The sequence below is a fragment of the Phyllostomus discolor genome, chromosome 10 (genome assembly GCF_004126475.2).
Source record: "Phyllostomus discolor isolate MPI-MPIP mPhyDis1 chromosome 10, mPhyDis1.pri.v3, whole genome shotgun sequence".
Lineage (NCBI taxonomy): Eukaryota > Metazoa > Chordata > Mammalia > Chiroptera > Phyllostomidae > Phyllostomus > Phyllostomus discolor.
In genome coordinates this window covers 91,038,579-91,054,239 of record NC_040912.2, presented here as the reverse complement: position 1 = coordinate 91,054,239, position 15,661 = coordinate 91,038,579, and the positions used below count along the sequence as shown (strand labels likewise).

The 15,661-nt window shown below is 45.8% G+C and overlaps 3 protein-coding genes and 1 pseudogene across 4 annotated transcripts in view; 1 reads left to right on the top strand and 3 right to left on the bottom strand.

Annotated features, from left to right (window-relative positions):
- The window catches only part of LOC114507421 (GTPase IMAP family member 8), a 772,814-nt gene that overhangs the window by 376,487 nt on the left and 380,666 nt on the right, over nt 1-15,661 (bottom strand).
- Nucleotides 1-15,661, bottom strand: part of LOC114507465 (GTPase IMAP family member 4-like) — a 658,105-nt gene that overhangs the window by 438,784 nt on the left and 203,660 nt on the right. The gene's annotated exons all lie outside the window — the stretch shown is intronic.
- The window catches only part of LOC114507429, a 359,625-nt pseudogene that overhangs the window by 162,592 nt on the left and 181,372 nt on the right, over nt 1-15,661 (top strand).
- LOC114508181 (GTPase IMAP family member 7-like) overlaps nt 1-15,661 on the bottom strand; it is a 251,484-nt gene that overhangs the window by 233,197 nt on the left and 2,626 nt on the right. Inside the window, exon 2 of one of the 2 annotated variants that reach the window (XM_036011033.1) lies at nt 13,244-14,008. The exons of the other annotated variant lie outside the window; for it this stretch is intronic. Within the exon in view, the coding sequence (XP_035866926.1) occupies nt 13,306-13,968 (663 nt within the window). The 5' untranslated portion in view covers nt 13,969-14,008 and the 3' untranslated portion in view covers nt 13,244-13,305. Of the gene's footprint in view, nt 1-13,243; nt 14,009-15,661 lie in introns of those variants that run through there. 2 annotated transcript variants of the gene reach the window in all.

The window sequence follows — 15,661 nt, the reverse complement described above, 5'->3', positions numbered from 1 at the left end:
GCCAGAGTAGGGACCCCTGCAGCTTTCGGAGATATGGTACTCTGGACTGGGCAAAGGGGGAAGTAAGGAAGAACTATGTCTGTTTGTGGGTGCTTTAAGGGACTTCAGGATTTTTGGTGAAGACATTAGGTCCCTACCTTAAGTTAGTATAGCATTAAATAAACATTTCCATTCCTTTTCACAAATCTCTGGCATTGAGAGATGTCTTTCCTCTGTCGGCGGACATAACGGACCTGGGGGCTTCTTTATATCATCCCAGGCCCCCCTTGTTTGTTCTGTAACAGTAAGAGCTGACAAATACACACTTGAAACACTGGCAGAAAACAGACATTCCTTTTGAAGAAAGGCCCGTGTCTTCATGACTTTAGGCCAGAGAGTAGAAAACCCATTCTTGTAAATTGAGAAGAGAAATCCAATAATTTTGCAAATCAACTTTGGCCACAATGCATGGGTGCCACAGCCCTGCTTCTGACCCTTCCCAGAGCTCCCCACTCACCAGCTGCTCTCACAGCCAGTTCTTCCCATTCACCCAGCTCTGCCACTGAAAGCTTCACGTTTCTTTATACTATCTGTAAAGTAGTGAAAGGAATCATTTATCTATACAAATACACTGTAAGCAACAAAACCATACAAAAGTGTGACTTTGCAGGACTCATACTGTACAATAGATCACAATGAAACATTAGTCAACAGAAAGAAGAAAAAGAAAGCAAAGAGATATGTATGATTAGGACCAGTTTGCCAAGAGGTTTACCACAGATCCCAGGCTGGGAAACTCCAGTGCTCCACAACCTACATTTCTGAGCCATACCTTACAATGCACATAAGGATTACCCATGATCCTCCACCTGGAAAACCTGGGTCCTGCTCTGGTCTCTGACTTTGGAGCAGTGCTCAGTGAGGACACTGAGGACCAAGAGCAGGAGAGAGCCTGTGAGGGGAGGAGCTGTCCCCACTGGCTGAGTCGAGGGGCCTCTGCCCAGGAAGGCTCTCATAGTGGGTTTCTGGCCAGGTCTTCAGTCAAGGGTGCGGGAGAGGCAACCACTCACGGATGCTTCCCTCCCTCCCTTTCTCCCTCCCTTCCCCACTAGACATGCATGACTGTAATCTCTTTTGAAACATAAAAGGAAAAGTTTCAGGAGGACCTTGGAGGATGCAGCTCAAGAGAGTTGGAACGTTGCACCATACGCCAAAAGTTTGCAGGGTCAGTTGCAGCTCAGGACACCTTCCTAAAACGTAAAGTCGAGAGAGGATATTAATGAATTAATCAATTAATTAATTGCTTGCTTGCTTGCTTGCTTGATTAAGTGAGTGAGGGACAGATAAAGACTTTCCCAAGTAAGAAAAAGCTAAACCGCTCATCGATCCTCAGTTTTGCTCATCTGTCCCATGGACTTGACCTACAAAACCTGAAGAAGTATCCCTGCTCCCACCTTCAGGCCCATCCAGGCCACTAGGACTGCTTTCCCTGTTACAGCCCCTAACTCATCCTCTCATCCTCAGGGTCTCTTCGCCCCTACAATCACACAGTTTGTGAGAATTAAAATTTCATGATCTTCTCCAAACCTCTCCCCCAAACACCGACACCACCCACAGGACAGCTGGGCTGAAGTCCCCTCGCTAGTGGCTCTCCCAGTGCTCCCCGGGGGTACCCACGGAGCAGAGACCTGGCTGTCGGGACTTCTGCATCTGCTCTCTCTACTCTGCCCTGTTGAGTTGCGAGCTTCGTGCAATGGGCCCTCCAGAGGAGTGTCCAGACCTGTCATTCCTTTTGACGTGGGACAAGGACGTTACGTGGCACGGCTTTCTTCAAAACACATGTTGCAAAAGAAATAAATTACTCAGAACTCCCTCTGCTTGTTGATTCCCTCTGACCCGGATGCTCTGCGAACATCAGAGACAAAGGTGACCCTGTCCTTATTCGTCAGTCTCAAGGTCAGAGCAGCATGGTATTTCATTGTGACTATTGCATCTCCTCACTGCCCACGCACACTTGGCAGTGGTCAGAGTCCTTTGAACAACTGGGAGTGGAGGGGACTTTGCCTGGGGCAGGCTGAAAATGCCAGTTGGGAAGGGCAGGCTCCACTGATAAGAGTCGTCAAACACACGCTTGAAACACTGTCAGGAAGGCAGACATTCCTTTTGAGAAAAGACTTATATCTTCATGCCTTAAGGCCAGAGAGTAGAAAACTCCTCCTTATAAATTGAGAAGGGAAATCCCAGAATTTTGCCAGTCAGCTTTGGCCGTTAGGCGTGGTTGTCACTGCCCTGCCTCTGACCCTTCCCAGCCCTCCCCACCTACCAGCTGCCTTCACAGCCAAATCTGCCTGCTCACCCAGCTCTGCCCCCACAAACCTTCAGGTTTCTTTATGGTATCTGTTAAGTGTTAAAAGGAATCGCCTATTTGTACACATGCTGTGTCAGTAGCAGACCCATATGTGGTATGGCCATACAAGGCTCAGACTGAATGAGAGACCATGCCCCAAAATCGGTCAGCAGGGATAGGACACAGGAAGCAAAGGAGAATTCTACACTGATGGCCAGAGTGCCAAGAGGTTTGCCACGGGTCTTGGGCGAGGGGATCCGATGCACCACATCCCACATTCCTCTGCAACTCTCCCCACGACGCACACAGCATCACCCATGTTCCTCTACCTGGAAAACCTGGGTCCTGCTCTGGTCTCTGACTTTGGAGCAGTGCTCAGTGAGGACACTGAGGACCAAGAGCAGGAGAGAGCCTGTGAGGGGAGGAGCTGTCCCCACTGGCTGAGTCGAGGGGCCTCTGCCCAGGAAGGCTCTCATAGTGGGTTTCTGGCCAGGTCTTCAGTCAAGGGTGCGGGAGAGGCAACCACTCACGGATGCTTCCCTTCCTCCCTTTCTCCCTCCCTTCCCCACTAGACATGCGTGACTGTAATCTCTTTTGAAACATAAAAGGAAAAGTTTCAGGAGGACCTTGGAGGATGCAGCTCAAGAGAGTTGGAACGTTGCACCATACGCCAAAAGTTTGCAGGGTCAGTTGCAGCTCAGGACACCTTCCTAAAACGTAAAGTCGAGAGAGGATATTAATGAATTAATCAATTAATTAATTGCTTGCTTGCTTGCTTGCTTGATTAAGTGAGTGAGGGACAGATAAAGACTTTCCCAAGTAAGAAAAAGCTAAACCGCTCATCGATCCTCAGTTTTGCTCATCTGTCCCATGGACTTGACCTACAAAACCTGAAGAAGTATCCCTGCTCCCACCTTCAGGCCCATCCAGGCCACTAGGACTGCTTTCCCTGTTACAGCCCCTAACTCATCCTCTCATCCTCAGGGTCTCTTCGCCTCTACAATCACACAGTTTGTGAGAATTAAAATTTCATGATCTTCTCCAAAACCTCTCCCCCAAACACCGACACCACCCACAGGACAGCTGGGCTGAAGTCCCCTCGCTAGTGGCTCTCCCAGTGCTCCCCGGGGGTACCCACAGAGCAGAGACCTGGCTGTCGGGACTTCTGCATCTGCTCTCTCTACTCTGCCCTGTTGAGTTGCGAGCTTCGTGCAATGGACCCTTCAGAAGAGCTCTCACTCTTGTCTTCCCTTTTGAACTGGGAAAAGACATTACATTGCTCGGCGTTGTTGAAAACACAGATTGTAAAAGAAATTCATTGCTCATTAATCCCTGTTCTTAATGATTTCTTCTGACCTTGATGTTCTGTCGACATCTGAGAAAAAGGTGACCTAGTCCTTATTTGTCAATCTCACTGTCCCAGGAGCATAATGTTTCATTTTAAATATTTTGTCTCTTCACTGCCTACACACATTTGGCAGTGCGCAGAATCATTTTAAGACCTGGGAGTGGAACGGACTTTGCCTAGGCCACCCTGAAAATGCCACTTTGGATGGGCAGGGTCCTCTGATAAGAGTCTTCAAATACACACTCGTAACAATGTCAGAAAGACAGACTCTCCTTTGAGAAAATAGTTATATCTTCATGCCTAAAGACTAGAGAATAGGAAACCCCTTCTTGTATATTGTGAAGAGAAATCGCAATATTTTGCCAATCAGCTTTTGCCACAAGTCATGGCTGTCTCAGTCCTGCTTCTGACACTTCCCAGCTCTCCCCACCCTCTAGTTGTCAGCAGACCCAATTCTGTCTGCTTCTTCATCTATATTTCTGAAAGCTTCAGGTTTATTTATAGTATGTATTAAGTGGTGAAAGGAATCATTTATTTGTACAAATTTCCTATAAGCATCAAAAATCATGGCTTTACATTTCCATGTGTCGCACAGAGTCCTCACTTTATAAGGTGGGGGTGATTCAATCACAAAGAAAATGGGCAAACCTGAATGTTGGGTGACAGGTGCAACACACGTTTCTCAGTCCTCACCAGAGCAGGCAAGTGAAGATGCAAAAAGGACACAGAAGACTGAAGCAACCAGTTTCATGGCCTTGACCTCATGCACATGTGTAGACACTTCCTCAAATTCAGTCCCTTGTTTTCAAACAGATGGGGAACACTGACTAACACTGGTCTCAAGGAACACTTTGAAACTGTATAGTATTGGAATAACATAAACTGTATTTCCTGACCACAATGTAATTAAAACGTAAATAAATATAATATCATAAGTTTGGCATTGGAGGACAGAGTTATATTTTCACTGTTTTATTTATGTTTATGCTATCATAGTTGTCCCAGTTTTGCCCTCCCCTCCAGTCCACACTCCCTCAGGCAATGCCTCGGTCAAATAACCTATGGATCAAATCATATCAAATAATCAAAACTGATAAATATTTAGAAGGAGACCACAATTGAATGTTGTATTTTAAAGCCCATGAGATGCAGCTAAAACAGTAATCACACAATTAACTTTAGCTTTCCAGGTAGTTTTTAGAAACGAGTGCAGTGAATGTGCAGGACACAAGGTCAATGTACAAAAATGTACTGTGCTCCTACATTCCAACAATGATATCTCAGAAAAGTTTTTTTAAAGATCTGATTCCTTTTGCAATTGCAGAAAAAGAATAAAATACCTAGGAATAAACATCACATAGGATGCATAGAATGTGTACACTGGACACACTAAGTCATTATTAACAGAAATTGAGAACGACACAAAGAAACAAAAAATATTCCACCTTCATGGACTGGAAGAATCCGCACAGTTAAAATGGCCATATTAATCAAAGCAACACACAGATGAATGAAATCCCTATCAGAATCCCAATGATATTTTTCAAAGAAATAACACAAATAAAATCATCAGATTTGCATGGAACCACGCAAAGATCCCAAATAGCCAAATCAATCCTGAGAAAAAGGAACAAAGCCAAAGGCATCACACTCCCTGACTTCATAAGATACTACAAAGTGTCAAAACAGCAAATGTATTGGCAGAAATACAGACATACTTACCAATTGTACAGACTGAGGGCCCCAAAATAAACCCATGTATATGTGGGCAAATAATTTCCAACAAGAGAGCAAAAAACATACCATGGAAAAAAATCCTCTCAAGAAATTGCGCTGGGAGAAATGGAAAACCACATGCAAAAGGATGAAACTAGACTAGACTGCTATTTGTCATCCTTCACACAAATTAACTCAATATGGATCAAAAGACCACATATGAGGCCTTAAACAATAAACACATAGGAGAAAACACATGTGCCAACCTTACGGCCTTGGACTGCAGAGGTTTAATCAATTTGGCCTCTAAAACGAGGGAAGTAAAAGCAAAATGAAGGCATGGGACTATATCAAGCTAAAAAGATTCTGAGCCATAAAAGAAACCATCACCACAAAAAAAAAAAAAAAGAAATCCAACAAATGGCAGATGTATTTGCAAACAACGCCTCTCACAAGGGGTTCATATCCAATAAAAGTATATATAGAACTAAAGAGTATATAGAACTCAACTACAAAAAGTAAATAATCCACCTTGGCTGGTGGGACTCAGTGGACTGAGTGCTGAGGCACCTGAAAACCAAAGGGTCACCAGTTCAATTACGTATCAGGGCACATACCAGGGTTGTGGTCCCAAGGTGGGGGGGCATGAGAGGCAACCACACATCGATGCTTCTATCCTCTTTCTCCCCCCTTTTTCCCCCTCCTCTAAAAATAAGTAAATAACATCTAAAAATCCAAACAAGCAATCCAATAAAAATAATGGTCACAGCAAGTTTTGGTCAAGATAGAGGCATAGGTAGACACTCTTCGCCTCCTTGTACAACCACAAGAAGGATCACAACTAACCTCAAAACAAAAGGCACCCAGAACTGCCAGAAAATCAAACTGTATGGAAGTCCAACAACTAAGGATTTAAGAAGCCATATTCATCCACATGGGTTGGAGGGGCAGAGTGTGGGAACCTGGCAGGAGAAGACATGGTGTGGTGGCAGTGATGTGGTGGCACCTGGTGAAATGGGATGTCCCGAGTTCACAGTGTGGTGGATAAAAATAGGGAGGGATACTTTGGGAGCGAGCCATCCCAGCTCCAGACCAAACTGCATAGCCCAGCCTTCCAGGACCCAGAATAAAGCCTCATAACTTCCACCTATAAAACCAGTGGGGATTGGGTGGTAGAAGAAACTGCTGGTCTCTCAAAAGAATCCATTGAAAGGGCCCCCACGGTCCTAGAATGTATGCAAATTCACCCACTCTGAACCACCACCATGACAACAACAGAAGGGCACCAGTTGCACACAGAAAGTGGGAGAAGTGAATGGAAATGGGGGGAGTGCCGAGCAACCCTCCAGCATGCTGACAATGGCATTGCCCCCTGTCCAACGCCTCCACCACATCCAGAGCCACAAGACAGTGAAACGTGTTGCCCCCGCTCCCCACCAACACTTAAGGCTCCATCCCATAAAACTTAACATGTGCACTAAGATAGGGAGTCAAAGCAGCTCTACATGATACACAGAAATAAACACAGGGAGGTGGCCAAATTGAGGGGACAAAGAAATATGGCCCAAATGAAAGAACAGAATAAAACCCAGAAAGAGAACTAACGAAACAGAGATAGCCAACCTATCAGATGCAGAGTTCAAGACACTGGCATTAAGATGCTCAGAGAACTCATTGAGAATGGAAAGTATAAGAGAAAGTATGAAGGCTGCACTAAGTGAAATAAAGACAAATGCATTGGGAACCAACACTGAAGGGAAGGAAGCTGGGGTTCAAATCAACGATTTGTAACAAATGGAAGAAATAAACATTCAACCAGAAGAGAATGAGGAAATAAGGATTCAAAAGATGAGGAGAGAATGAGAAGACTCTGGGACATCTCCAAAGGTGCCACCATCCAAATCATAGGGGTGCCAGAAGGAAAAGAGGAGGACCAAGACACTGAAAACTTATTTGGAAAAATAATGAGAGAAAATTTCCTGAATTTGGTGAAAGAAATAGACATACAAGTCCAGGAAGCTCAGAGAGTTCCTAAAAAGGTGGGCCCAAAGAGGACCACACCAAGATACATCATAATTAAAATGTGAAAGTTTAAAGATAAAGAGAGATCCTAAAAGCAGCAAGAGAAAATCAGACAGTTACCTACAAAGACTATCAGTGGATTTCTCAAAAGAAACTTTGCAGGCAAGAAGGGACTGACAAGAACTATTCAAAGTGCTGAAAAGCAAGAACCTACTACTAAGATTACTCTACCCAGCAAAGCTATCATTTAGAATGGAAGGGCAGATAAAGTGCTTCTCAGATAAGATAAAGTTAAAGGAGTTCATCATCACCAAGTACTTTATAGGAAATGTTTTAGGAACTTATCTAAGAAAAAGATCAAACTATGAACATTAAAATGACAATAAAACTCACAACTATCAACAACTAAATCTAAAAATCAAAAACAAACTAAGCAAACAACTAGAACAGGAAGAGAATCATAAGTACAGACATCATTTGGAGAGTTATCAGCAGGGACAGGGGAGGGGGAGAATGGGGAAAAGGTACAGGGATTAAGAAGCATAAATGGTAGGTACAAAATAGGCAGGGGAAGGTTAAGAATAGTATAGGAAATGGAGAAGCCAAAGAACTTATATGTACCGTTGCGGAAAAGAACTCACATGCTGGGGAGATGGCAGAGCACGATCCTTTATTATGCATGTGGGCTCAGAGGGGTAAAATTTCCAAATTCTGAGCAATGAGCTCAAGCTGGAGTTTCTTTTATATGCTTGTTACACAGGCAGAAGGAGGAGGAGAAAGGAGTGCAGCTGCTAAAACAGGAGTTAATGTACGACCTTGATATAACTGCTTATCTGGGAATGGCTGCTGTCTGGGAATGGCTGCTGGTCAGCTCCTACCTAAGAATAGCTACCGCTCAGCTATGTCCTGTTACAGTATGAGCCATGGACATGAACTAAGGGGGTGTACCACGTGGAGGGTGGCAAAGGGGGAAAAGTGGGACAACTGCAGTAGTATAATTAATAAAATATACTTTAACATTTGGGCAGATCACCTGACCGATGCTTCTCCCAAGAAGAGATACAAAAGGGCAAGAGATACATGAACAGACACTCATCCTCAGTAGCCATGAGAGAAATGCAACTCAAAACCACAGTGAGGTGCCTCGTCACACCTCTTAGATGGCCGTTATCAACAAACCAAGTGATAACAAGTGTTGCAGGTTGTGGAAAATTAAGAATGAAACTGCTATATGATCCAGCAATTCTTCTTGGTATCTACCAAAAACATCTGCAAACATTTATTTGTAAAGATATATGCACCCCAATGTTCACTGAGGCTTTCTTCACAGTAGCCAAGACATGGAGACAACCTAGGTGCCCTCTGACGTCTGACTGGACAAGGACGATGTGGCCCATGTACTCAGTGGGACACACTCAGCCACAGGAAGGATGGAATACTGCCATTTGCAACAGTGTGGGTGGATCTTGGGAGAATCAGGTGAAATGAGTCAGCTGAGGAAGGACAAAAATCGTATTTCATTCATTCATTCAAAGGTGGGATATACAAGAGAAAGCAACAAATGAACAAACAAGAAGAACAAACAAAAATTCATAGACACAGACAACAGTATGGTGGTGACCAGGGGGAGGGGGCTTGGGAGGAAATAAAAGAGTAAAGGGTCAAATATACAGTGATGGGAGGAGACTGGACTTTGGGTGGGGAACACACAATTCAACATGCAGATGCTGTGTTACAGAAATGCACATATGTATCTTATTAACCAATACCACCCCAATATATTTAACAAAATAAATATAAAAGAAATAAAATTACTGTCTTGAAAGAAATCTAGCTCCATATTGGAAAAATGGAATGAAAAATAATCCGCAAAATGTATCTTACTCATTAAGGAAATGGTGGAAATAAGAGCAAGCTGTGAACCCAGGGGAAATGTTTGCACATCACACATCTCACAAAAAACTCGTAAATACACTTGATAAAGAGCTGACAAAGAACAGAAGGTATAAAGAACTACCACGGACCACTAGTGAAAAGTCAAACAACCGAATTTAAAATGGAAAACGATAGGAATGGGCATTTTTGATGCATAACACACGGCCTGTAGTGAGAGCAGAGAGCAGACTGAGTTTCGCATGGTCTCCACCACGGATGCTGTCAGCACAGCCAGACCCTGAGTCTGCCCCTCATGCCCTGCAGTCACCCTTGCCCACACACCCTACCCCTTTCTGCCCCCCACACATCCCCTTCCCTCCCTGCCCCAACCACTTCTGTGCTGTGTCTGGACATGCCTGGCATTCTTCCTTGATGTGAACATGAGAGGGGCTGAGACACAGACTCAGAGCTGAGGGCCCAGATCTGGAGCGGGAGATGATGGTGACTTCTGCAGCATGGCCATTTGTTGACGCCACATACCACTTAGGAAGAATTTTAGAACATCAAGAACATCCTTTTTAACAAGACAGAGCTGGAGAAGCACTGTTTGGGCACTCTGTTTTTCAGATTTGTTTATAACGGTAATAGAGTCTGCTCTTTCACAAGCATATGTTGGTAGTTCACCTCCCGGGAGTAATCAGACACTGGCCCTCTTATGGAGCCTGGAGAGACAGCAGACAGTGGCAGACCCCTGCAGATGGGGAGGGGGCAGTTTAATGAGCCGGGGAACGAACTTACAAGGCTGGTTGTGGGTGGCCCCCAAGACAAATAGTTGCTGCACCTGCCAGGTCTGAAGAGTGTATATAGATCCCTTGGCTGGCCTGAGTGAGGGGCACCATCCAGATGGTCTCAACAACATGTGACTCTCTCAAGGCCGAGTTCCTGAGGCAGCTCCTGGGAAGGCCCAGGACAAGGTGAAGGATTAGGGGCAGGGGGAGCCTGAGTCCTGCTTCAGGTGAACAGGGAATCACATCCTCCCCATGAACTCCCGAGAGTAGCGGAACACAAAGGGATGTGGGCTCTGACCATGTCAGACAAAGGGGCACCAGCCTTGGTGGAAGAAACAGGTCTCCTTTCACGTGAGACAGTGGGGGACACAAGGCAATGATTTCTGAAGCTCTGCCTCTCCCCGGGGAGGCTCCGCCTTCACTCACACCCACCGTCCTGGCAGTTCCCGGCTGAGCCCCTCTTTGCAGCTGGCTCAACCATCAGTCACGTCCCAGGGCAAGAGCATCCCTTTCAGCTCTTCTGTGGATCACAGTGTGACGATTTAGCATTTAGGAAGAAGTGCCTAGGCTGAGACCCTTGTCCCATCTGTCCCCGTACCCCACCCCTGCTGACCTCCCTCACAACTTCACATGCCCCCCTCCTTCTGCAGTGGGTCATGAGAAGGCAGCAAGGGGCTTCATGAGCTCGGAGGTGGCTCATTAGGTGGCTGCTCTCTCAGATGCCCCAGCAACACTGCAGTCCCGTGAGAGAGAAAACACAGATCAGAACAACAGTCCCCCAAATCAGGGAAAACATTTTACATCCAGAACCCCATGACCCGAAACATTGACTTAGCAACTTCCCTGGGCTGGGGGTCGGATCTCTCAGGGTGTTGACTTGTATCCTCATGTGATTTAGTAAACGTGATACATCAGCACACTGGTCAGGTATGAATGCAGTTTCCTCCTTGGATAATGACAGAGATGTCAGCTGCCAGGAGAAGTGTTTCTGGTGTCAGAAAGCACTGGAGGGAATTTTTCTAGATACAATGATAAAGAGCGGGGTATGTCTGAAAGAGAACAGACTGTGGGTATTGCTAGGATTGAACATTCCCTCTAATGAGGTACTTGGGGGAGAGTCAAGTGCAAGGGTTTCCTACAGGTGGTGGACACAGGGTGTGCAAGTGACAAGGGGCACTGCTCGTAGCAGTGAGGAAATGACCCCTAAGGGGGTGAAGGAGAGCTGGAACCTAGAAAGGGGGCTCATGACAGGAGGTGTGACCTTCTGTTTTAGGTTACAGCAGGTCAGAGATGACCTTGCAGGGAGAGAGAAAGGAGAGCAAGGACTCTGACCTCTCTTTTCTACCCTAAAGAGGCCTCCTGCTTGGACTTCCCACTGGCAAGAGCCCAGCAAGTCTCAGAGAGCCAGGGAGCCCGCTGACGTGGACAGACAGGACAGGGGCCTCAGGTCGGGGCCCCTCTCACTCAGTGCTGTTCTCGCCACATGTTCACAGCAGCGCAGTGTCTGCAGTCCAGCTGTAGGCAGGACGCGCTTGTCAGGAGCCCCCCCAGGTAAGTGCAGCCAACTGGAAAGAGGAAGCCCATGTGCCACTGACCAGTGACCTCACACAAGCACTGGCTCCGCCTCCCTTCCAAAAGAGAGAGAACTTAGGATATGAAACCCCTGTCTCCTTCGCTTGCTACAAGTAAATAAAACCACCTTGTGGCAGCCACTTCTCAATTTTTTATGATTTTACTTATTTATTTTTAGAGAGGGGAAGGTGGGGGAAACAAAGGGAGAAAAACATCAAAGTGAGAGAAGCACTTCGATCCGTGGCCTCTCACACACAACCCCACCAGGGATGGAACCCACAACCCAGTCCTGTGCCCTGACCAGGAGTCAAACTTGTCAGGAGATGACAAACTTGTTGTGAGATGACGACCAACCAACTGAGCCCCGAGTGTGAGGACCACTATGTCTTGTCCTTGAACAGAACACCCCAACTGACAAAATCCCTGAGATTACTAACAATGTGGCCCACGAAGGTCAGTCTCTGGGGGCACAGAGCTGGGTTGAGGGGGACAGAGTGTGGATCTGCAGAGGCAAAGGAAAAATAGTTGGCACAGAATGTATTTTTAAGTTCCAATCAGGGACATTTCATGATAGGATGGTCCCTTAACAGGAACACAGAGAAAAACAATATGATGATTTTTAGCACCTTCCAGACCTCTGTGGACCACAGGACCGTCTTGCTGGAGAGGCCTGCTCTTCACTGCCCGCAGGCTCATACACGTGGATGGAGAAAACGAGCACCACCAGAGGGGCTGACACATGGCACACACAGGGTTTTCATTGGATTTTCCTAAATTCAGTTTCTGAACTCTACACAGTGTATTCTGGCCTGACTGTGCCCATTCAATCACTCCTTACCTGCGTTGGCACTGTGGGGGTGGGGGAACAAGCTGGGAGGATGCTCTGGGGAGCTGTCGCTGCACAACAGACCAGCCCAAAGCTCAGTGGTTTGAAACAGCATCATTTATTTTTCTTGTGAATCTACAAACTGGGTGGGACGAGGTGGGGATGGTCCACAATTGCTCTCTGCAGCTTCCCCTGAGGCGGCTCTGCTGGCAGCTGGAGAGCCCATCGCCCTGTGCCCACACCTGCACGGCTGGCAGGTGGTCTCACTGGCAGATGGAAGAGCAGGCAGGGGACGGGGCCAGGATTCCAGTCCTCTTCCTGGGGCCTCTCGATGGGCAACGTAGACTTCCAGCATGAGGGCCATGTTCCAAGGGCAGGTACCCCAGAGAGCAAGGTGGCACTGTCCCCATCTAACTTTAAAAGTCACACCAACCACTATTTACCATAGCAGCCACAGAGTGCATGGAATTTCAAGGAAGGAAATAGAGTTCTCATAACCCAACACAAGGAACAACAGCTCAAAGTACAAGAAAAACAGGTGGGACAGAAGAAATCGCTACAGCCATCTTTGGAACATACTTTCTGCCATGCTGACAAATCATAGTAAATTAAGAAGGAAAAATAAAATTTGCATTATTTCCACAACCTATGCCATATATTTGAAAGCACACTCCCTATCTCATTGAAAACACCTGCAAATGTCTTTCTTTCAGTTTCTGTGCCTGTATTTTCAATTTATCATATTTCTCCTTTAGGAATTTTACTTTTTCCTCCATCTGTTATTTTTATATTTTTTGCTAAGCATCAGCTCTTCTACCGGGTTTTTTCCTCTCTAAAGGATAACACAGTTTTCCTCTGAAGGCTTTTCCAGAGGCTTCTCCTTGTAGATGGGATTTGAAAAGTGAGCCCCTCCGTTCTCCTGCACCATTGCCTCAATCACCTCCATGAGCTCTTGCACTTGAGCTTCCTTCTCAGCCTCGTCTGCTGTTCTGTTGTTGAAGGCACAGCAGCGTAAACCACACTCCTTGATGATGGCTTTTAGGTGCTTGTCTGTCCTTGCTATAAAGCTACTCAGCATTTGACCTCCCAATTCCTCTTTGCGAGTGAACAGGATGATCATGTGCTTCATGACGCGTTCTCCAAAGACTGTCTTGATTGATTCAACTGTATTCTGCTCCTCCTGTGTGAAGTGGCCCAGCCGTAGGACCAGGATGATGGCATGAGGCCCAGGGCTGGTGTAGCGAAAACACTGACGGATTTCCTCACAGGTGGTCTGTGTCTCCTTGGTGTCAAAGAGCCCGGGGGTGTCCACAACAAGAAGCTTCCTCCCATTCCAGGCCCTCTCTTCTTTCTGACAGCTCTTGGTAACAGACATGAAAGCAATTCTAGAGTCAAATGCTGTTTTCCCAAGGATGGTGTTTGCTGTCGCACTTTTCCCACTTCTGGTTCTTCCCACCAGAACGATCCTCAGAGTGTTGTCCTGAAGGCCGGCCATGCTGGTTCAAGAGGCTCTGGCTGCAGGTTCCTGCAAGACCCTGAGGAGGGGAAGGAGAGGCGGAGGGGTCAACTTAGGCAAGTGGGGACCACTCCCAGCCCTCTCTTCCTACCTGAAAATTTGTACCAGTCAGTTATTCATACTCATCCCAGTAACAACAGAGAGATGGCACAAATCAGCTACTGGAGAAGAAACAACAGAGTTTCCCCACAGAAGAGCATCAGGTCCAGGCCCCTCCCAGGGGAGCGCACCTGCACCTCACAGCTCTGCTCTCTCAGCGCTCCCTGAGCTGCCCCTGACCACACACAAAGGAAGGGAAAGTTTCTGTCCTTTCTGTGAATCAAGTATAATATTGATCCCAAAGGCTAACCAAGATTTCACCAATAAATAAAACTGTAGATGTATCTAATTTGAAAATAGTAAGACCAAAATACTAACTAAATTATTAAACACTGAAGAAAGTATACACCGTAATTAAGTGGGATTTATTTCAGAAATACTAAGATGGTTCAATATGAGAAAATTGGTTGTGACAACACATCCTGTTAATAGATGAAGAAAACTATCCAGACAAGAAAAGACACTTGACCCAATTCAACACTGACTCACATTTAAAGCATTTCATTAAAATGCAATTGATAGATACTTTTCTAAAGTTAACATAATGGATTATAAAGGTCATTTGGATGAAAAAATTATACAGCACTACCATGAAAAGGAATAAGGAGGGAGGACCAGCTCTATCAGGAGTCAAACACACAGTCTCTATAAGTACAGCCAATCAGGGCTGGTGCACGAACAGAGGGAACAGGGAAACACAGACAGAAAATTCAGAAACAGACCAAAGTATTCATACTGTATCCATTTACATTCCATTTAATTACAATGCTACCGTAGATTAAACGAGGCCGCATCTCACATCAGCGGGGAGAGAGGTGGGCAGTAGAGTGACTCTGGGCTCAGGGTGACCACACAGGAGCCAGGGAACTGCCTCATGCCACTGAGGTTCAGTTACGTTCCAGGTTTGCATGGAAAAGTGAGCCCACAGACATGAGAGAAACAACGTGGACAGGTTCTTTGTAACCTGAGGGTAGGGGAAATATTTCTAAGGTCTGACACAAAGTAAGAACAAGGACTAATAAGTTTGATTACATAAAACTCTCACAGATAATGTGAGACAAGAAACACCAGAGACCAATTAAAGCAAAAATGTCAAACTGGGCATAAACAGTTTCCAACTTACCTCAAAGGGGGTGAATTTCCCTACTATACATTGAAAATCAAAAAGCACAGAAGCAAAAGTTCAACAACTTGATAGAAAATGGAACAAGAAATGGAAATAAATATTCTGAGAAAAAGAAATTTAAATGGGCCTTGATATATCCCAACACATTAATATATACTCATAATAGAGGAAAAATAAATCAAAACAGAAAAATAGTATAACTAAATAAAATAATTTTGAATCACACCTCTATTTCTGAGGTGAGATGCTGTCTGTCCCCTCCAGGTCTGGCAGAACTGCAGACTGTGCTGAGAGTCAGCCGGAGGGGGCGGGGGCAGCAGGTCCTCCCCTGCACGGCTGGGGAGGAGGGAAATACAGTCCAACCCTGCAGAGGAGAAACCAGCAATACCGTGCAAAGTCAACATGCACCTTCCCTTCTGTTACCAATCCCCAATTTTAGCCTGTGTC